We start from the raw sequence: 23,429 nt of genomic DNA on the forward strand, positions 1-23,429 counted from the left end.
AAACTTAGCTGATCTTTGAACTTTGGTTAATTCAAGTTTTCCTTGTATGTAAATTAATTATTGACAAAAGAAAATTCATACCTAATTGTTGTGGCATTACAAATTGATGGTGAATGTCAAAGAAAACAGTCCAGTGGTTGAATTGTAATTCCACGACTAAAAAATGAACAGAAGGGGCTGAGAGTGAATTACAAAGCAATATACTCTACTCATTTACTTGTAATCCTTATTCAGGTTTCACCATGATTTCCAGCTTTAATAAGATAAGCAAAATGTAACATAATACTGATCTTACATTATTAAAAGTATATATACGTTGTTTAGTTTATCACTTATTAAAAATATCTCCTATTCATAAGAAAAATCTCTGTAAGACAAGATGTCACTATTTTCTTGATACATTCTTTTCAAATACAACTTTTGTCTCATTTTAGTTTCAACCGGCATTCTTCCACCTCCATCAGCTACCAGTCGAAGAGGTATAAAAAATGTTTTGTGCAGCTACTATACCTTAAAAGCACTTAACAGCCCAGTCTATTGCTGCATCCAGTGAAGTATTAACATGAAAATCCTTACTTTCTTAAAACTAATAGTGTTCAGAGCCAGTATTTAATTCATTGCCTCTCACATGCCATTGGCTGCTACAGATAAATCCAGTAAAGGTGCTTTCACTGCTTTAGATATGCTGTTGCTTCTTCTTACATTACAGCATCTTCAGCACTTAGGACATCTTTTTTCATTCTTTCCTTCTTCCTTCCTTTCCATTTTTTTCTTTAATGATAACTCTATTTCCTTCAGCAGAAATTCTACCTGATAAATCTTTTAACTTCACTAAAACCTGTAATGATGTTTCATAACACTTCATTTCTCTTTGACAAGGCTCTTTATCTTCTTACTGTATTTAATATTCGTCATACATTTGCAATAGATTTTAGTGATTGACTTCTAATTTTGTCATTAACTTGATACAACGAATAGAATTCTTTTCAGCATTTTCTTTTTGTCATTTTGTTTTAATTTCCCTACACGTACAAGGAATCTGGTAGCATGTTTTTATCACACTCTTAACTTCAAAAAACACTTGAATTTTTAATAACCATTTTTCTTCAAGGCAGTTCAGGTACCACTAATCTGGCTCAGAACTTCTTTGCGTTTTGTGTGTTAAGAAACACTGAAATGAATCTTGCCGTCAGTGAACCTGCACATCTGGGAGCAGGCTTTCTTGTGTGTAAATTGTTTTCAGATTAAGTCTGTATGACACGCACAGTTTAAAAACTTTCTGTTCACATAGTAAATATTGATCACTGATCCTGTAAAGGTAAGTATTTCTTACTGCTTTTCTGTGTGGTTTACCTTGAATAATAGATTTTGAAACAATGAAAAATCTTTAGATGTTGCATATTCAGCTAAAGATGTTTTGCAAGTCCCTGAAGTATAACTCTTCCTGTCTGCGCTACAGTGGAAGCAATGATTCCCTCTCCAGTGACTCCAAGTAGAGTTTGTTCTTATGCATCATAGGTGCAGAGGTAGACGCTAGGAATGGAAAGTTGAAAGGTATACTGTGCTTTGGTGGTTGTGAAATCATGGTACAGTTCACAACAGAATCCAGCCCTAGCCCCTAGAGTGGGTGCAGAAATAACTAGCTACAGTCGTTATAGCAACAGCAATGTTTCTAGGACTAAGTAGACAAAATAAACCAGCCTGAGTCAGCAGTGCTCTGCAGGCTAGATCTTGTGTAAGCAATGTCAGAGTAGCAGAGTAGCTGGATTGCCAGAAGAAGTTTATTTTGTTAACAATTAAAAATCAAATCAAAAGTTTACATTTGTGAGAATATAAACCGCTAGAAGAAATTTGCTGGTTTCATCATAGGTAAAAATTATAACATGCTCTCCAGGTAGGATCTACTTCCATTGTCAGAGAAAGAACGAGCCACAATAGATCATGATCTTGCCAATCATGACATCTTTTCTTATGCTTACAAACTGTCTCTTATAGACAAAATCAACATAGAAGCAACTCCTAAAATCTCAGCACAAGTTGGTAGATACCTGTCTCATTGAGATAGTGAAACTGAAAGAGTAATACTGTGTTTATGTTATTGAGGTGAGTTAAACTGATATTGAACACTGAACGGTTTTATTACTGCAGCCATCTCAGTATTTGTTACTTCCCTTCTCTGTACTTCTTTAATTCATTCCTTCTTGCTTGCTTTGTTTGTCGTGCTCTTTTAGGAGTCTATGAAGCAAAGTTACTACAAACAGAATCGTCCTAAGTAACGGGCAAGTAGAAGAGGCATATACTTCAACATGTTACTATAATCAAACACAGAATAACCAGTTAAGCCATAAAATGGAGGAAAAAAAATCATTATTGATGCTTGGACCCCTGAGCAAAAGTTTTTACCTAGGAATGCAGAAATCACATAGTAGTATTTCATGTCATGTATTTTTCAGTTGCTGAATCCAAACATCAGAAAAAATAGCATTGAATTTAGACTGAGATCATAATTTATGATATTTTTCTTTCCAAAGAACTTTCAAGCCTCTCTTAGAATGATAACCATTAGTGGTTCTCACTGTATTCTCTCTCTAGCTCTCACAGTTCTTCTGGGGTACTTCGGAAGGAAGCATCCAAATCTCTTCCTTTTGTACTCAATAACTTTGGCTGTTTATAAAGTTGCTGATACCTTTGTTTTGTTTTTAGAAACACAAGCCAGTCATATACACCAGTGCCAGCTTCTGCAAGCTATGGTGAAAGTCCTGCTGCTTCTGCTGCTTCAAAACCAAGAGTTGTCACTACTGCTAGCATAAAGCCCTCTGTCTACCAGCCAGGTAAGGAGATTTCCAAGTACCGGAATGCACAGGCATTACTTTTAGAAAAATAATATGTTCATTTTGCTATAGGACATGTGTGTTATCAGGAAATTTATATGCACAGAACCAACTGAACTGACAATGTTGTTTCAGCTTAGGATCAAGGATAATGTTGTATTAGTGAAAATGTGGACCAAATGTAGGAGAAAGAAGATAAGCAAGGGCGCAGTCTGTAAAAATGGTGTATAGTCTCATTTCTCAAAATCAGTGCATTTGCAAAAAGCCCAGTACACCTATTTAGGATCCTCAGGGCACTTCCTAGTTGATAGAATAGCTTAAGAAAGCACAACTTAGGATGGAAACAAAATAAGTGAAGTAGGATATTTGCAAAATAGAGAAAACCACGTAATGAATTTCTAAAATTCAGGCTTGTATTTGGATTAAAGAATGACTTAAAGTACTTAGTAATACTGTGCTTCCATTTCCCACATATCCAATTACTGAAGAAATATATTTGATTATTCATTTTGGTGGAAAATATACTCCTTGATGCCATTTAAATCCTGTTTGTATTAATGTGTTACAAATGGAGTCAACTTCTAAAACTAGTGATGACCAAAATGTGAACCTTCAAAATGAACAAATTAAATGAGTTAGCAATCTAATTTTAAATGCAATTCTGTTTCAAATTAAGTTTTCTGTTCTTAACAAGGTAACTAAAATGTTGATTTTTATTCTGACAGCCAAGTATATATGAAAAGCTCAACAATTCTAACAGTCTTAAGCTCATTCTTTTCTGCAGTGGGTTATTTCTGGATCTACTGCAATGAAACTGATTGAGAAATTCTACTTAAATCAGTCTGTCTGCTTTATATCTATCTTTGTATTTGAGATATGAAGGTGGAAAAAAAAGTCAGTTCGGAGCTTTAACAAACTGTACAGGGATCTCAGAGTCAATCAAGGTTTCACTTTCTCCTCATTTGATTTTGGTTAGGTGAGTCAGCATATACTGTGCTCTCAGTCAAATGGTATTTCCGTCTTGCAAAAGAAGGAAAGATGAGAACAGAGGATTTATTTCCATAATGCTGATTAGAGCAAGCTGTGGAAAGTGAAAGTATCTTCAAAATAAACTGATTAGTACAAAATGCCATGCTCGTTTGAGGGCAGTGAAAACTCTAGTTTACACAGATCTGCAGCAGGCATAAACCAATACACATATCTGTTAGGGAAAAAGCTGGCTGTTTAATTCAGCTCAGAATAAGAGGCCCAACTTTTACTTTCTGTGATAGGCATCTTCTTTGCAATTCCTTATCAAAACCTGCTGGTTTTGAGCCCCATTACTTTAAAAAGTGCAGTATGAAAAATATGTTCTGTGTCACTGTGTAGACAGCAAAATTATTTCCAATTGAAGCTTTGCCTGCCTGCATGTGGGAAATTCTTCTTTTGTAGGTAATGAAAGGATATAATGTATTCCAGAGGACATGAGAAAATTTGCAATTATACAAATGTAATACAACAGATGCAAATTGCATTAAAGTTCACAGAGAGAAAAACAGTAAGTCTCTCTGTTCTACTCTGTTTAGACTGGAACAGAATAATACCATTGGAAGGTACCTACAAAGACCATCAGATCCAACCGCCTGACCATTTCAGAGATGAGCAAAAGTTAAAGATAATTACTGGTGCTCAAAGCCTCTTGAAATGTGACAAGCGTAGGGCATCAACCCTATCAGTAGGAAGCCTGTTCCACTGTTCTACTACTCTCACAAGAAAGGAATTTTTCCTGATCTCCACTCTGACCCTCCTGTAGCACAGCACTGTGCTGTTCCTGCCTGTCCTGCCATCAGTTACCACGGAAGTGACCAGCACATCTTCCTGTGCTTCCCCTCCTCAGGAAGATGCAGAGAGATATTTGAGAATAAATAGAAGTTTTAAAATAAAGAATTATAAAATACCTCTCTAATTAAACCCCAGAGTGACTCAGGTGCATGAGGTTTAACAGAAAGTCATTTTATTGTAGGTTGTTGGTTTTTGTTCGGTGCCTCTTTCAAGTATTCTTCATTTAGTGTTGTAGCACTTCAATTGGAACGTGACCCTGGCCTTAAAGACAGATGCAGTTGTAAGCAAACAGAAACTTGCTGCTTGGAAGAAATGGAGGAAGGAACAGTTCCTGTCACCGATAGATCCTATCACCAAGAAAGTAGTTAGAAAAGCTTCTCATCCAACTTTGCCAGTGCATATAAATTCTGCTCTGCAGTGTAAAATGCAACCTTAATCTGAAAAGATCAACTGTTCTCGAAGGATAAAAGATGAGACCACAATATTCATCTTTTTCCTCCAAGTACAACCTCAGGCCTTAGCAGTAGCTGTACTCTCACTCTAACCAATAAGCTTTAGATTTCCATTTCTGTAAATCTACTGCATGAAAAGGCTGAAATAATGAATATTGTGAAGGATTTGTAGTGGGGAATTTAGCAAAGGAATTCCTTTATGCTATCAGTCAGTGTTAACTGAATAGGAATAGGATGCCTTACTTCCTCTAAAATTCCACACTAGCAATTTTCAGATTAAAACATACAGCCCCATATGTGCAACATCCGGAAACAAAAATCAGCCACTTAAGAAAGTCTATGAAACTATTTTAATCTGGATCATATTGAAAAGTAATGGGGTTAAATCTTGTTTACACTGAAGTTAATCTCACAGTGAAACTGCATTGTTGAGTATGTATCTCAGATGTGAGTAAATCAGTAAGCCTATGCTTTAAAGGAAGGAAAAGAACTGCTAGGACTTTTCTGCTGCTAAAAATTTTTGTTTCTGTTGTTCCTACACGGAGATTTTTACCCACTTCTGTTTCACACACTACATCAGGTGCTTTTAAGAGGCACATAGACTTATTTTCTAAACACGGTCCACTAGATGGCAGAAAATACTTGCATCTCTCTTTCCTGTACTTCCAGACTACAATAGTGCTTTCATTATTTCAAGCAACCCAAATGCCAGCTTTATACTACAAAGTAACACAATACTTAAAAACAAGAAAGGAGATCTTCCCTTTTAAATCTGTAAGTCCAAAAAGGGACTACTCAGATATGCAAAATGGCTCAAATGTAAAGGCTTGATCCATTCTTTTAGAAATCAGTAGAAAGATTCCCACAGATCTCAACAAACTTTTCACTAATGCCTTAACACATTCAAGACTAGAATAGCAGGTTATGTATATTCTTATTTCTTTTTAAATACTTCTGAATAAGGGTAGTGTCTTCTTATAGAGGACTGTTGCATTATCTGCTTTGTCTGTCTTTTATTATGCATTTGAACAGTATACGCAAATATTTGGGGCTTCAAGGACATGGCCGCTATGTGTAGAACCAGCCAAATCATTTGTGATTATGAACTGCATTTGTTACTGGAAAACTAATAATAAAATTTGCATTCCACTAACAAAACAAAACACAAAAAAAGAGAAATTGTTTTCACAGGTTAGTTTGTAAGGCTTAAGCTTTTGAGACTATATGAATCTATATATTACTACATGAATCTTTGAAAACATACCTTTTTTTTCTGGAGGAAGAATATCCACTGGCAGTAAACGAAGAGCTGATGAGAATCCCAAATTCCTCAGAAGCACGGAATTGGCTTGTTCTTACAGTTGTTAAGAAATCTCTTCTACTCCTACCATTCTCTTCACATAACAGTAGTCCCATTGTTTCTCTCCTACTAGAAGAGAATCTGAAGGCTGAGAAACAAGGTGATAGAGGTTGAGTTACTGAATTATTTCAAGTATTCACTGCTGAACAGGTAAAGGTTAGCTGATACAACGTGCTGCAAACAGCACCTTTTATTTGCTGTATAAATTTTGAAAGATTTTGAAATATATAAACATGCAAGGTAAATTCATATGGCTGTACTTGCTAAGAAAAAAGAGCTGTTCATGTAAGTTCAGGGAATATAACTGTAAGATAGTAAGAAAGTAATTTCTTTTTAATAACAATTACTAAAATCTCATTGTTTATGAAACAGGTGTAACGCATTGCAATGATGGCATTTTAAACCTACAGTAATTCCAACCTGTTCACACAGTAATAAATCCAGCTTTTAAAATTAAATGATAATGGCTGAAATGTTAGTTAACTATGGAGAAATCAGAGCAGTTGTGAACACCTGGTATTTGTCATTTTGCAGTAATTCCCTTGGCATCTTCTTTCAGCAACCGAAAATGAAGGATTTAGTTGCCAGAAAGGGAGAAAAAGGAGAAATAGAAGAAGGTATAGAGAATAAAAAAGGCCCATCCCAAGTGTTAATCCTTCAAAGGAGTCTAGACTATTCTGAACCCAGATAAATAATATGCTGTCTATGTTGATCAGAATAAACAGGAAAAATAAAACAATGACATTATGAGATTAAGGGGAAAAAAAGCAGAAAACAAAGAGCTCCTAATTTACTAAAGACAATCATTAAGAAAAATATATCCTAAAAACATTAACTGTATTCATTGTTTTCTTTTGGATCCCTGGGTTTGAATATCTGACCATTTTGTCAGGTCCTTTGTGGTATGCGTTGCCTGACTTTGTATGAACAAGAACTGGCCGTGGGGGAGGGAGAATCCTTCCACAAAATTGAGTGAGCTAAAAGTCACCTTATTTAATTACAGAGTCTCATAGGTGGGAGCCTTTTGAACTCACCAATTAGAGATGAAATATTGCCTTCTAATTTTGCCTACCCTAATACCATAATACATAAATAGCAACAGCCCCGGGGTTTAAAGGGATTGGATACAAACTCTGTTCAGAAATCTTTAAACGATGTTTACCATTCCCAGCAGAAAAAAAGAAGCCTCAAGCTAAGGTGGGAGATTCAGTTTTATGAAGGAGAAAACTTGATGCTGAAGAACAAAAACGTTTGATCAAGAAGATGTGTTAGAAACTCTGAACCCAATAAAAAATAGAATCAGAGATGATTAAGCTGGCTGACCAGAGTAGGTTGATACATATGCGATTTACGCACCCACATTGAGGATAATAATCCATGTATGTTATTCTGTGTGGCAGTGTGAGCTAAGGGAGGAGTGGAGTGTTAAGTAAAATATAATCTTATCACCACTTTATTATCCTGAGATATTTGTCTTGTATTCTAAACCTCTCCTTTGCTTGAAATACCTTTCTACCTGAAAGCCCTATAAAGCCACAAATGGTATATTTGCTCATCATTTTTTTGGCACCGTGATCTACTATGCAGAGTGTTTGCTTTGAGTACAGAAGACTTGGCTTCTGTTCCAAATCTGTGCTCTCTGGTTTGGGCAGAACACTTCAACTCTCCAAGCTTTTACTCCTTTTCACACATGCTGACAATCCCTCGCTTGTTTTCTTTGCAAAAGAAAAGCTGCTTTTAGTACTCCCGTTCTTGGCAAAGTGAGGTAGTTTCTTAGGCAATAGCTGCAGTCCTGCACAGTGCCAGATCTGGCATTTTGAAAAGAGCAAGGCAGTGGGAAAACATCTCAGTATGAACAGGCTCTAGCTTCTGCTTATTTTTATGCGATAAAGCTCCACCCAAGATGAAAGCCTGATACATACAAACAGGCACAGTCTCTGCGCAGATGATTTTATGTGGTACTGCAAAGGTGGGAGAAAGGAAGTATAGCACTTCTATTTTATAGATGGGAACTGAGGCACAGAGATACTACAACTCGCTCAAAGTTTATACAGGAAGTCTGTGGCAGAGCCAAGAGCAGAACTTAAGATCAGTCACAACCGCAAGTCTGGCCTTCCTCTGAGTGCTGCTGGCTTTGTTTTGCTGGTCATGTGAGCTGAACTGGCTCCTTCAGTGTTGCTTACAGTGCTCTCTAGCTCTATGTTCTCTGTGTGAGTCTATTTTTTGTCAGAAACCTACGAATCTAACGTTCTACAAGTGGTAAACAGTACTGACTGTGCACATTCATTACATTGTAATGAATGTAATGAAAATTCAAGCATAACTCCGTATTGAAACTGTGGGGAATTCTGTCTAAAACTTCATTACACAATCTGGCCTTTCTATTTATAACCTGCCTTAAAACAGATTACGTGGCAGTGTTTCAAATTATCACAGAACTGTCATATCCATTTCTACTGGAAAAATGAAGAGATATCTTTGAGAATGGTCTCCGCAAAGTCTTTACAAGCCAGCAGGCAATGTTTTCTGTAATGCATGTAGATTAAAAGCCAACGATTGTGCTGAAATCGTTGGCTTTAGTCCAGAATTAATGAATGATAATAAGAGAGGCCATAATAAATTGTCCTCTGAAGCTTTGGTTATTGTTTTGCTATGGGAAGAAAAGACCTAAAAATCCTTCTTGGTTTCTTTTGGCATACTTTAAACAGCACCTGCACCAGTTCATTCCTACACCCCTGCCAACACGGAGCCAGCAAGCCGTCCTCCCTGGGTAACAGATGAGTCATTTTCCCAGAAGTTTGCACCTGGAAAAACCACCACCACTGTCACGAAGAACATCCTTCCGAGGGGTGCTCCAGTACCACCTCCTGCCTCTAAATCTGCATACCCGTCTCCAGTTTCAGCTTCTCCCCTGGCTCCTGCAATAGCCCGAGGAACAATTCAGAGGGCTGAGCGTTTTCCAGCCAGCAACCGAACTCCTCTCTGTGGGCACTGTAACAGCATAATTCGGTAAGGTCATGAGGTTTTGAAGAGGGATGAGGCAGAAAAGACAATATAACAGAGAGGCTGTTTTTTATACATTAATATACAGTACCAGAGCCTAAGCCTCAGTTAAATTACTCAGCAGGGTTGTCTGTTATCTGCTTCATTAATTTAACATTTCCAGAGCTCATTTTGCTATGGTGCAGTTCACTTTTTATCACTGTGAAGTTATACATGCTAGTTGTTTGTTTCATGGAGGCTGTGGCAAATTACTGTTTTTTTAAACAAGTTTTTAAACAAGGTCCCTAAAGTACCCCTTGAAGGAGGTATATACACCACTGCATTGCGATGTTGGGGGCCAGTAGGAGGATGGTAGACTAGGAACAAGGCATCACTTGGAACAGCAGCCAGATGTAATTGTTGCTTTTGTGTCTGGAGAGATAATGCCCACACTCTATTATCAGTGATTCATAGCATGCCTCTCCCTTCTTTCCCAGTTCATTCTGCTGGATTGGCGCCCAGTGTAACTCTCTGGACTGCTAACCAACTTGAAGTAATCCACTTTAATGACAGTCTCATCCACTAAAAGGAGCTAGTTTGGTGAAGTGGAACTACTGCTCGTCACCCTTTATATTTTCTGAAACAGAAAGACTCCAGTAATAAAAGAATTGAATTCCGATCGCTACATGTAATTACAATCAAGAGTAAATCACCAAAACAAATTTGTGTCTTCCATATAACCAACAGCAGCTTGTCATCCGATATACCAACGTTTCTAGAACGTGCAGCACGTAGCAGTCTCTCAAAAGAAAATAAGGCAGGATATTGGGTGTATGTGGGTAGGTTTGGAAACTGGCCTGCTTTCTCGTGATTTTAAATAGTGGATTTATCTTCTGATTTACAAACCTTCGTCTTTTCTTTTTTGGTCTTTCCAGCTGGTCACAAAGATCACTTACAGCTATGCAGATATGAAAACCATAGATGATTTTTCTGACAGCTGTTTGTAAATACAATGTATGTGTCTAAACAATTAAATACTTTAAGCAGTTGGCAAACTGTTTTAGTAATAATCTTAAAAAAGACACTTTCTGGTCAGGTTTGTGGATATTATTTTAATATGCACCTTCATAATTTGAATAGAATGCTTGTTATACATGGATGCAGCATCTAGCAAAATGGGTTTGTAATCAGGGTCTCTCAGTATCTTTGCAGTATAAAATATCTTTGTTCACAGGGGTCCCTTCCTAGTAGCCATGGGTCGCTCTTGGCACCCAGAAGAATTCAACTGTGCTTACTGCAAGACATCCTTGGCTGATATGTGCTTTGTGGAAGAGCAGAATAGCGTATACTGCGAGCGCTGTTATGAGCAGTTCTTTGCACCGACCTGCTCCAGATGCCACACTAAGATCATGGGGGTAAGAAAGAGAACCGTTATTTCAACTATATGTGGCCCACTGAAATTAGAAATAATTTAAACTGCAAGCAGTGCTTGTATTGATTTTATTATTTTCTCCCTTTTTGATAATACTTCCTTAGCCTACAAATAATTTTGGAATGAGAAACACATTATTTTATAATAATCACTAGGTAACCAAAATCTTGGCTATTCCTGTACTTTATCCAACTAGATAGAATAAGTAATCCAATTATCATCTCTCAGGTGTAAAACACAGTACACTTTCTGGATAGTTCACTGCTATCCAACACACAGGATGTTTATCTTATCTACCTTTTCCTTGTCTTTGTGCAATGGAGACTTGAACTGGAATGTTTTAATGCTTGACTTAATCTAAAGTTCCATGGAGAAGACTGATCTTAGATGGGCTAAATGCTCATACTGCACTTCACTGTCAGCTAAGCAGCACAGCTGCTGAGAGGAATGCTGATGATTTCTTATTGTTAAAAACAAACAAACAAAACAGGGTAAATAAAATGATCTGAATTGAAGAGAGACAAAAATAGCTGCTAACTTTTTAAAATAGATGCTTAGATACAAGCAAATATGTTCTACGCATACCATATGGTAATGAGGCTTGAATACAGTAAGATACTTCTAGCAGTTTATTGATGCATGCAATTACATACTGTATGTATATATGCTATATATATGCCATGATTCTCTTACCGAGGAAGAAAGAAATACCACATCAGTTTTGACTGCTTACCTGTCATCTTTTGACATCTGTCTGAATGTTGGCACTGACTGAGAAGATGCTTTACTCTGCTATTGCTGATTAGAGGTGGTGGCATCAGATGCTTATGGTGGAGCTCTGGCTCTGCAGCAGTAGGAGTAATTTTATAGCAGAGTACTGACTTACCTAATTAATGTTGGCACAGATCAGTCCATCATTATGGATTTTCATCAGGAAAATAGCAAAGATGCCAGCTGCCTCTATTTATATTAATAAGATTTCTCTATCTTTGCTTCTTAGCTCAGTGAGGTTCATAAACGGATCCAAGCCTATTTATCAGTGATAACTGTTTTGCAAACAGTAGCAGAAGTTAATGAAACTCAGTGGTGATTTTCTATATGCAAAGCATAAACTTGACTATTTAGATTTAAAGCTTGGAAATAGATTTCAGTGTCTTTTATTTTAGTCAACAGAAATAAGTGTTTCAAATAATCAGAACCTATGTATTTAATCAGAAACAATGTAAAATAGAATCTAGATTCTCAGCTGCTTTAATCACTATTTCAGTGAAGTTAACAAAGCTAAATTACTCTAGTTAAGCATCTGGCCCTTTGACAGTTTGACAGGGATACACTGTCAAACATTGACAAACAAGACTGACAAATTAGTAGGTACTTAACTATACATTAGAGACACTGCGGCAGCTTTTGGACTTGCAGAACTTACGTATGACAAGATAAGAACGCATAGAGATTGCTCCATACTGGATGGAAGAAAGAACATGGTAGAATCTGGCTATTCCTATTTCCTGTGCCATCCATTTCTTGGCATTGGATAAGATGTTATGTGGCTATACACACAACTAAAGTACTGCTGAGGGTTAAGGTAGCCTGCCAAAGGAAGGTCAGTTCCTTGGTCTTGTCCTGTAAACACTTGTTCATGAACACAGGTGACTATGTAGGAGAGGAAGAAACAATTGAGAATGGTGGGAGTTTAAAGACAGCTCAGTTGGTGCCAGAAACTTAGGTGCTTTACAGTGCTTGTGATTATACAAAGCATGCATCACAAGCATGTTTAAAAAATGCCACCTGTACACTTTCAAGCTTCTCTTCTGTAAAGAACATGTGCAGAATTTGCTTTTTTGTGATGAACACATGGCCTAGGAACAGATGCACAGACTCATTTTGATTAATCATGTAAGTCATAATCCAGTAACTTTTTTAAAATCGCGTTTGTAAAGAGTTCTGGTGAGAAGCTAGAAGAAATGAGTACATCATCGAAGTTGCTTTGAAAACATCAGACTTAAATCATTTATCCCCTTTGTGCATTTCTTGGTCTCAGAGGTGAAATTGCTCTTCAAACGTTAAATAACAAATCATACACTTGCGTTGAAGAGTTCATAATGTCAAAAAAAAAAGGAGAAAAAAAAATCGAGATCTATGCGCAGAATCTCCTCTGCAACAGCAACTGGGCATGTTGATACAAACAGCTGGCTGAACTACGTTGTTTCATTTTGGCAAATACCTTGCTCTAGAAATTTTGCAGTACTTGTACTTCTGTCTTTCCAGTGGAGTTTAGTTTCTGTTATACTTCTCTCTTTTGAGGAAAGGAACTGCCTGAAACAAAAGTGAAAAGTTTTGAGCATCTCTGCCTTGTATTTTTTCTTCAGTAGGTAGTTGCGGTGCCTGCTATTCTGCTGGAGATTTTTGTTTCTTTATTTTACAGGAAGTGATGCATGCCCTAAGACAGACTTGGCACACGAGTTGCTTTGTTTGTGCTGCTTGTAAGAAGCCATTTGGGAATAGTCTCTTTCACATGGAAGATGGAGAACCTTACTGTGAGAAAGGTACAGCAAGCTGGATGGTTCTGCTTAGCATTCATGTGCTTCATGTTGTACGGAAGCAACATAAAATAAAGCAGTTGCTGGACAAAATAAAACCAGCTACCCAACCAAGAATGTATTTTGCCTCCACTGTCCACATCTAAAAATGTTTTGTTCTCAGAATTTTTTCTACTTAATGATAGGTTGGCAGAGAGCTGGTCTTTTTGCCCCTATGTACCAGATTGCCTGACTTCATTTATCTCCCTAACCTATTATAACAGTTGGCTCTAATTTCTCTCCCTTCACGTTTGCTCCTGTCCCCGTAACTTCCCTGGTATCTTCTGCTCACTAAAAATCTTCCTGTTATTGTGGTGAGAAACTCTTCTTCTGACAGTGCTTCTATACATTATGTGTGGATTGCTGCCCAAATTCTCTCTAAGTTGTTTGATGCTTCTACCCCAACCTAAAACGGATCAATATATGAAAAGATAGCTCTGCTCAGATGTGCAACACATGGTAGTGCAGATTTTGTTTTCTGAGTGCTGCTTCTTGCCAACTAGCAAGGAAAAAGTCAGGATTTCCAAAAATACAGAAGAGGTAAATGTAGTGGCCTGACAAGGTCAGGACGCAGGCAAAGGTTAAACTGCTATTCCCTCTGTAAGCCCGTCCTTGTCCTGTGAATGTGCTTCTGGCTTAGTTTTCTTTGGAAATGCCTTCATTATGGTTGCAAAAATCAGATTTTCCTGTCATTGTAACTCTTAGAAAATCCTACAGCATGATTGATATGATATCCTTTAAAATTGCAGTTTTCACCACAGCCTCTAATCACTTTCATTAATTCCATATATAGCTTGAAATTCTGCTTGTCTCTTTCAAGTCATCTGCAAGTTGGACTTGATATTCCAAACAGAGATGTATTATGCAGCAATTAAGGGGTTTCTATAATATTCTTTATTAATGCAGAAGAACCACAGTATTTCAACATTAAATAAAACTACTCATGGAAACTTAAACAAATGCTTCTAAACATAACTCTGAATGTGATGAATTTTTTAGTGCGTATTCTGTGCTTGTGATGACAACTTGTAGTACTGTACAGCCACAGGGCATTGCACTGAATTTGTATTTAAATAATGGGGGGAAAAAATGCAGCTCGAAAATTCTGTTATGGGAGTGTTTCAATGAATAGAGTAAGAAAATCTGAGCAAAAGTAATCAAAAAAATTTATCCTCTGGAAACTTTCTATTTCTTTTGGGTGTAATGTGATTATGCTAAGAGTCTGTTCTAAGTTTGCTTTTTATTATTTTAGATTACATTGCTTTGTTCAGCACAAAATGCCATGGCTGTGATTTTCCTGTTGAAGCTGGAGATAAATTCATTGAAGCCCTTGGACATACTTGGCATGATACCTGCTTCATTTGTGCTGTAGGTTCTATACCAAATACTATCTCATTTCTTTATGCTTTTATCATAAATTGTTAAGTAACACCAGAAGACCTGGAAGCAGAAACGACTAACATATGTCTTAGGATGCAGAGGGATTGAATTTCATTTCTTAGTTACAGATGGAGAGGGATGAGAGTCATTTCTCCTCTGTAAACTTTTATTAGAATTAATAAATTTAACTAGCACAAGCGAATGCTCTTTAATAAATCATACAGTTCTAGAGAGTCTATATGTACACTTATATCTAGCACTATTTGCTATTAATTTAATATTTACCAGATAAATTAGGATTTAAAATAAATCAATACAATTGAAGAGTATAGGCATAATCTTAGTTACAAAGCAGTGCAGTTTGCATGTCCATTCAGAATTCTTATTGAAATTTGCAAAAAGGAATCTGTTTAGAGAGAATGAATAGCAATTAATGGAGAGGTTGGTCACACTCATCAGTTGTAGTGTGGCCATATTCCTACACTGCACACACACAAAGTAGTTAAATGTGCATGATAAGCAGTACTTTTATTACGGTTCCAATACAGTTGTGCTGCTCCCCAACCTCTTATTCATGAGGTAACAGAACCTCTAATTAGCTAAAAAAAATTATATGTTGGCCACACCAGAAGTGACAATTTCTAAGGTTTGTTGAACTTTAATATTCAGGTTGAATAACAGAAAGTATAGAAATATTTATAAATATATTAGGCTAAACTGGTTACTGATCCTTTAAGTGCATCTGGAAGTGAGTACCACAAAGGTGTTTTTCTATGCAAACTGAAATATCTTTGAAATTTGAACACAGAAAGCAATACTAAGGCAGCCATTCTCCTTCACAAACCAACAGCTGTTTGTAACTTATAAAAGACACTTTCTCTGTATACTTCCTGTTCTTGTTTTTGCTTTTTCACCTAGCTGCATCCTTATGTATTTATTTTATTAGCAACTCAATTTTGTGCAGAGGTGACATCCTTTTTGTTAATGTATTTCTCTAAGCTGTTTTTGTAGAAGCTAATTTCACCTTTTAGCAGTGAGCTAAAGGTCAAATGCAAGATCTTTTCTGATGTGCTTATCCTCGTATCCATTCACATGGTTTTTCCTTCCCCATGTAGTGGCACATCACTGATGTTATCTCTCGCTGGTCTTAAGCCTGCCATAAGCAGGGACAACATTTACTAGATTCTAATGCACTGACTTCCTTAAGAGGTTTAGCTAACTCTGACCTCACATGTTGTTGTGCTGCCCAGTGTGGATATCAGCACAATTCCAGGAGAGATAAAGCTAATCTAAATCTAGGCTACCTTGCCCTCAGCTGTGCATTTTCACACACTTTGCTATGTCAACGCTGGCACTTACGAAGCCAGGCAGTGAACTTAATTCGTTGAAGAACAATCTACAATTTCAATGATACCAGCTGTCTGATTGAGTCATTCCTTGATCACAAAAACACCCAAGTAACAAGAGGAATGAGTATCTGGTGGTGCCACGGCAGGAGGTACACTTGGGACCATGCCGATATAAAATCATGCATTGCAAGGATCGGAATCTGGGTCTTGAAGTCTGAGCCACCTGTGTGTGTTTGAGTGTGCCACTAACCAAACCAAGACCTAAACTAACTCTCTCTCTCTCTCCCTCTGTCTCTCTCTAATTCTAGGTATGCCATGTGAATTTGGAAGGTCAACCATTCTACTCCAAGAAGGATAAGCCATTGTGCAAGAAGCATGCCCATGCCATCAATGTTTAAAAAGAGCTGGAAAGCAGTAATGCTGGGGAAACTGATGACTAAATGAGCAATTATAAAGTTGATAACCATGGCTAGCATTTGTCTTGGTAGAAGCTATAAAGTTGATATTTCTAAAATTTCATTTTAACTTGTTTCTTAGGAGCAGAACATGCTTTTGCATGGTTCATATAAAATGAACAATCAAAACCAAATTAAATACTCCATTTAAGAACAGATTATTAGTGCAGCAGTTTGAAGAAATACTGATTAAAACCTGTGATTTGAAATGTAATACATAAATACAGTTTAAAATGAACTACCCACAGCAGTTTTACTGCTCAGACCACACACTAGTGTTTAAGAATAACAGGAAAAGTCCTGTTATTGTAATTGTAATAACTCATCTCTTGTAATAGCTCATTTTCTTTCATAAAAAGAATGAGTAAGTGCTATACGGACAATAATCAGTAGAACCAAAGGGCACAGCTTTCAAAGGGAAATAAATAGGTTAGGGTTTCCTCTATGAAAAGTGTGTGCTATTCCTTTATGTTGTGGTGCTACCTCATAGCATCAAGTATTTTAGATTCTTTCCAAATAAGAAGTTTGCCTTGAATCCATACCTAACTCTGAAGCCTAAGAGACAATGAGTAGCTTAGTTTGAGAATGAAGTGGAAATGGAATTAACTCCTTCCACACTCAATAAGATTGAGGAAAGGTTGGGTCAACCTTGCTAGTGCACTTACCTTATATGTGAGCAGTAGATACCTCACTTTCAAATCTTAATGGAAAAGGCTAACTGGCTTTGTCCAGCCTGCTCTTAAATTGAATGGAATCAGGCTGGCTGGAAAGGAACTGTGGCTATTGATTCAAAAACAGTTTGCCTTTCCTCTTGTGGGAAAAAAAAAAAACCAAACCTGAACATTACTTTGGTTTATAATGTCCACTGATATAAAGCGGGAGGTAGGAACCCATTTCTGGATCTTTAACACTGATTAACAGCGAAGACACATTTCTATCTAGTACAGCTGGAAAGTGGGAGATAGCTTGAAAAAGTTGCCAAATCTATCCCACGTACATACAAAAAAGGCACCTTTACTTCTCCTGTGGAATGTAATCAATCAATGTTTTATCAATGTAAATGAATGTTGATAAAAATTCATTGGGCAGCATAACACCACAGACAGATGCTTTTTATTGTTTTCCTCAGTTTAAATAGAACACATTCTACATCGTAGCATTTGCCATTGTAAGACAGTAGCTTTGACACTTCATCTTAGTCCTATTTTTAAATATTTTATAAAAAACTTCAAAGTTGCTCAAACATTTATAAAACTGTTCTTTTTGTTTGGTTGGTTTGATTTTTTTTGAAAGCAATACTTGTAGTACTAGCAGTGATTTTGAATTCCTAATTTTAAATATCTATTTGTATTGGAGGCAGCAGTTCTGTTGAATAGAAAATGGAGTTATAATGGAAAGCCTAATCAATATTCAAGTTTTATTAATTTGCTTAAATGAAAATTATGATTGTGTATTGATAGCTTGCAGTACTGACAGTTTTTAATTCGTATTTCTGAGAGTGAGAATGAGTTCTGTGGGCCACATTCTGGTGCTATCTGCACACTACTGTACCTTGTGTTTTGAGTAGCCGGGAATGACTTGGCATTGTCTGTCTTTTCCCTCCTATAGGTAATGCCAATTCTAAGAACATAGGTGTGTCTTTTTAGTGATGAAAAGCTATCCAAAGCTGTGGGGAGAAATGCGGGGAGGAGGAAATAAAAGAAAAGGGGGGTTAATATGTGAGTTAAATTAGCTGCAGGCAGTCCACATCTTGGAAGAAAATAACAATCATAACTGCCTGTGGCAGTTCAGACATGTATGACCTCTGTTTATTCAGCAGGTATCTTAGTTCTCACTGATCTTAGCAGGGATCTGATCTGAGTGCTTACAGGGTCAGATTTTGAATGCATTCATTATTCTATAACACTACTTCATTATATACAAAGCTTTTTTTTTTTTTTTTTCCTATAGGAAACAAATTTTCTGTTTTCAGTCAGTGCTGGGCTGATGTAAACGTGGTTCCATTAACTACAAAGCCCAGGTATTTGGCTCATAATGTTCTCCAGAGGAATAAACTATAATCATGGAAGTTAAATACATTTTTACTCATATTTGATTCATTAAATACCTTTTTATAAGAGTGAGACAATTCTATACTTCCTTTTAATTTTTGAATGCATTGAAGATGCTCCTTGGGCAGACTTCTGTGTTACCCACTGACTGGGACTAGTCCCTTACTGTCAACATCAAACTCTCAAAACAGGGAGTCTGACTCCTTGGCACAACACAGACTGCTAGAGCATATAACACCACAGTAGAATGTCATGATCTAATCTATGTATTTATGTGTGTCTCCCTCTCCACCTTCTCTGTCCCTAAGAGCTCCCTCTTTGCTGGTACTATGAAGAATACAGCATTTTAGGAGATGGTCAGAGATGATTGGCTGCAGCTAACCAGGGGTGTACAGTCTGTGCAGAGAATGTGGTAGGCAGCCAGGCTGGAGCTGCTTCTTTCTTCTCCATATTCACAAGGGACCCCAAGATTGCCAGATGAAGTTGCACAGGACTTCCCATCAGAAGCTCAGGTGGACAAGTATGGGATGTGGAAAGACTTCCATTAGGGGTCTCGGTGTGAGCAGGGGAAGAGAGGTTTGGATCAAAGAGGGCAGAGCACCTGCAGCAGCCAGAATATGGGGGGCTTGAGGGCCTCTGGTATTGTGTAGAAGGGTGAAGCACTGGGGAGGCAGGGGAAGCTGGGGCTGGAGGAGAGAGAGGAGCTAGGTAAGGCCAGTTGCACTAAGTTGATATATTAGATACTTTCATTGAGGCAGAGGGGGGAAGCAGAGAATAGCCAGCATGACTTGCTATGGTCAAGGAAAAGGCTTGGCACAGGAAATTGGGGTACAAAGAGCTGACAACAGTCCCAATATAGAGTATGAATGTATACAGAATGAGTGAGCAAGGAAGATCCAGGATCCTACCTAGTAGAAGTCAACACTGCAAAAGGGTGAATGCAACATATGTTAGGTATAGCTGAGCTAGCTTGTGCAGTGGCAACTGTGAAAATGCAGCAGCAGAGATTTCAGTGGGAGCTGTACTAACTTGAAGGGGTCCTGAAAATTTCCTTGGACAGGTAATCTGCACTGTAACACATGCCCTGACTCCAGCTGGTGTCTGAGCAAGTGAGATTAAAACTAGTTTACATATCAGTTTATGAGGTACAGTGATATCTCTGAGTGAAAAACAGAGATACCCTGAGGATTATCATGTAATAAATTTCCTGTTTTGACTTGTGCTGCTTCATAATATGGTCCAAAAATAGGGAATCCACTTACCTGCCCTTACATAATTTTTGCACATATCTGAACCAGAAATTTGTGAATAGTAATGTAGAATTTTAACTTTCACAGGGATAGAATCCCACATAACGCTGATACTCTTCTGCTATATGTCACCTTTGTGATATGGAGGAAAGGATGCATACTTATATAATTCAGAACAGGGCCCTTCAACTATCACTGAACATAAATGCTATACAAAAATAGTGTTTGCAGGATGAATAATGTGCACTTGTTTATGTTTTCTGTCTTATAACAGATGCCTGGGATAAGTCATAAGTTCCTCTAAATATTTATATTAATTAACATGGGACTTTACGTGACAAAACAAAGATCCTGTACCTCTGAATGACCAAATAAGAATACCGGTATTTTGTCTAATACGGTGTTCAGCATCTTTTCAGTCAATGGCTTCAAAAATGACCTTAATGCTTTTTCTCTTTTTCCGCTCTTTTTGCATAAGAGAGTAAAGATTACCAAAGAAGGCCTTGCTTTTATTATCTGAAAAGAAAACCACTCATCTGACTTATTTTTTCTAAGTTAATTTGTAATGTACTGGATTCACATATTGCAATTTTAAACAAGGGAAAATATTTTACTTTGGTCCTTCAGTGGTCAGTACTTTGGGTGAAATGTTTTCTTAAAGACATACTTATGTTTAATAATGTGAACAGCCAGCACTGAACACACTCATCGGTGTCTAGTGCTGGGAATGCTAATGTTTATTTGTAATACTTGTCTCCAGGTAGCAGATATTGTTTAGTATTTACAAACATCAGAATTTGAAACTGAGTGATTTCTTGTCTGCAGTGATCATAGAAGCCTAGGTTTTATAATATAATTACATGTTGACTTGATACCACAAGTGCCCTTGCTTTTAGATACATATTTTTCTGAAGTTCTTTGTTAGTTCAGGTCAGAATGCAGCATGGTTTATGAGGTGTGAGTAATTGTACTTTGCATGGATTACCTGTGCCAACATGGATAAAACAGTCTAGTAATAAAATGAATGTACAAATACATTTAAAGCTTTACAGTTTGGACATATTTGTTAATATGGCACATGAACAGCTGACAGCATACACAAGCTTGTATTCTCTACTTCAAACCTGAAAATAAAATTAGAAGCATTGGTTTCAACCTTACTGTGTATCAGTCTTATTAGCTAAATTGTGCTATTTTAAACAAACATTCATATGCTTAAAAGATGTAGTGTACTAACAGTACATGTTGTAACTTAACAAGACTTGTATACTCAGAGACCTTATCGTGTCAACAAATGCTGTTTATAGCAAGTTTACAAGGAATGGGTAAATTCTGTCTTCAGTTACACAGATGAATCTGAGAACGAAGTTAGATTGCGTGATTTCTGGTGGATGTTTTTCCATTTCTTAGCAGAAATGACTTTAAATAGTATACAAAGTGTTTTAAATGTTCTCATTGAACTCTAGTGCCAAGTAAGTCCTTCCAAATGAAAGGGTATCTCATACACAGCGTGACTTATTAAAACAGCCATTTTGTGCATTCCTAATCCACACCCCTCAGGCATGTAGTATTTTTAAAGATACAACTAATTACATGAGACATAATTAAGAATTTAGATAATAAATGGACAAACTTGGCTTTAGATGGCATTACAAAGTACAGTACCAGGAATTGCAAATTTGTGAACTTTGGTTTTATTTTACAGCCCTAATTTGTTTACAGTGTGCATAAGGAAAAACAATTCAGAAGAATGAACAGAATGTACACAGATTGCTGTTAATTTTGAATTGCTCTTTTTCCAGATTGCCTGTGCTGACCTTTAAACTTTGCACTAGACAGTTGTACCATGATCCCTGGAGAGCTGAGCGGTACTGAGGGGAAGCACTAGAGGTATAACACTCTGCCAGTTAATAGGGTGCAAAAAGTGAACAGAGCAAAGTTCATTAGGGAACACATGGTGCAAAACAGCTTGACAAGTGTTGTGTTAAGAGGTTCTTAATAGAAGAGAGATTATTATTTGCTCAGAAGAAAATGGCGATTTCAAGACTATTGACCTAGGCATTGCTTTTTTCCCTAATTGTGAATCTTAAATTCTGCCAGTTTCTGTTGATTAAAAAAGAAAGGAATGTGTGAATAAGATTGCTGAAGCCATTATTGAATACACAAAGAAATGCTTTGTTCTCTCAGCCAAATTGCGGAGTTACGGATGAGATTCAGATCATATTCAAGCACAGATTTTGTGCTGCATGCATATAAAAAGTCGTTAAAAATACAGTTTCTTCTTAGGAAGATTTTATCAAAATAGTAACAAATGTGTGTTGTATTAACAAGCACTGTCAGGCTAATTTACAAGACTTTTTTGTGTAAAAAGAATAACCTTTTTTTTTTTTTTCATCAAAAATAACCTTTTGAACAAAACTTGTTTCTTCCTTTAAAAGTTTACACATTTTAGCTGTGAGCAAATAATAAATATGCATAAAATGGAATGTATAAAATATTTTATAGCAGAAGATTAATTATTACTTCAGAATTAAGATTACTTTCCTTAATGACAAAGATGTTAAGGAAATTTTGCTTCTGCTTAGTTTTACCATGTGCAGCATTAATGAAACAGACCTCAGGTCTTGGTGAGTTTGTGATTTTTTTACAGTTGAATAAAGTCCTTTCAATATCTGTGTAATGAATACATGTCGCTACCAGAAAGCTAAGGACCTTGCTGTTCTTCTGGAATGTTTTATTCTTACAGTGAGTTATAGCAGACGCTCTGGATTTTTAGGAAGCTTAATATTTATATTCATAATCTCAGAGGCTCTCATTTGAGAAGAAATAATTACTTACAGGATTTATTAATTTTAAGATATAATAATACATAGACTGCAATGATGACGTTGGGACCAAGGTTTAGCTTGGTTTAAAGAAACGTTAATCATGATGAATGCATGTATGGAACACATGCATGGATTTGAACAGGAAACTACTCAGAATTGAGCTCTGATTCCCTTGAACTGGATGCATTTTATATCCGTGGTACTTCAGTCTAAATTCTTGGAGTCATAGTCCATTTACAGTAGAATCACAGAATCATAGAATCGCTCAGGTTGGAAAAGATCTTTAAGATCACCAAGTCCAATCACAACCTAACCACTCTACTCTAACTCTAACAACTCCCCACTAAATGATGGCCCTGAGCACCACATCCACCTCCCTGCTAAGCCTATTCCAGTGCTTAACAACCCGTTCTGTAAAGAAGTTTTTCCTGATATCCAACCTAAACCTCCCCTGGCACAATTTGAGGCCATTAAGGTAGCGTTAATAAGCATTGAACTGAGTGTACTCAGAGACTTCGTTTCTGTTATCAGGTATTTGTGATTTACAAGAGAGCTTCTCCATATTTGTCATAATATGGGAGATGTGGGAACACAAAAAAGGGTGTATTTTCAAACATTCAGCTTCATACAAAAAAACCCCCAACACTTCAGACAACAAA

The 23,429-nt window shown here is 36.9% G+C and overlaps 1 protein-coding gene and 1 long non-coding RNA gene across 12 annotated transcripts in view; one reads left to right on the plus strand and one right to left on the minus strand.

The window, feature by feature from the left end:
- Positions 1-21,097, plus strand: part of LDB3 (LIM domain binding 3) — a 119,821-nt gene extending 98,724 nt beyond the window's left edge. For 9 of the 11 annotated variants that reach the window (XM_052678063.1, XM_052678062.1, XM_052678064.1 and 6 more), the window contains 7 exons: positions 435-479; positions 2,704-2,831; positions 9,173-9,473; positions 10,681-10,861; positions 13,304-13,424; positions 14,710-14,825; positions 16,495-21,097. In XM_052678063.1, the coding sequence (XP_052534023.1) occupies positions 435-479; positions 2,704-2,831; positions 9,173-9,473; positions 10,681-10,861; positions 13,304-13,424; positions 14,710-14,825; positions 16,495-16,584 (982 nt within the window). In that variant the 3' untranslated portion in view covers positions 16,585-21,097. The remainder of the gene's footprint in view (positions 1-434; positions 480-2,703; positions 2,832-9,172; positions 9,474-10,680; positions 10,862-13,303; positions 13,425-14,709; positions 14,826-16,494) is intronic. The other 2 variants (XM_052678068.1, XM_052678072.1) reach the window with 1 other exon arrangement.
- LOC128078134 (uncharacterized) overlaps positions 1-23,429 on the minus strand; it is a 57,746-nt gene that overhangs the window by 27,185 nt on the left and 7,132 nt on the right. Inside the window, exon 2 of the long non-coding RNA XR_008205312.1 lies at positions 6,369-6,552. This is a non-coding gene — a long non-coding RNA (uncharacterized LOC128078134). The remainder of the gene's footprint in view (positions 1-6,368; positions 6,553-23,429) is intronic.

This window comes from Tympanuchus pallidicinctus, unplaced genomic scaffold, assembly GCF_026119805.1.
Source record: "Tympanuchus pallidicinctus isolate F22 unplaced genomic scaffold, pur_lepc_1.0 scaffold16, whole genome shotgun sequence".
NCBI classification, from domain to species: Eukaryota; Metazoa; Chordata; class Aves; order Galliformes; family Phasianidae; genus Tympanuchus; species Tympanuchus pallidicinctus.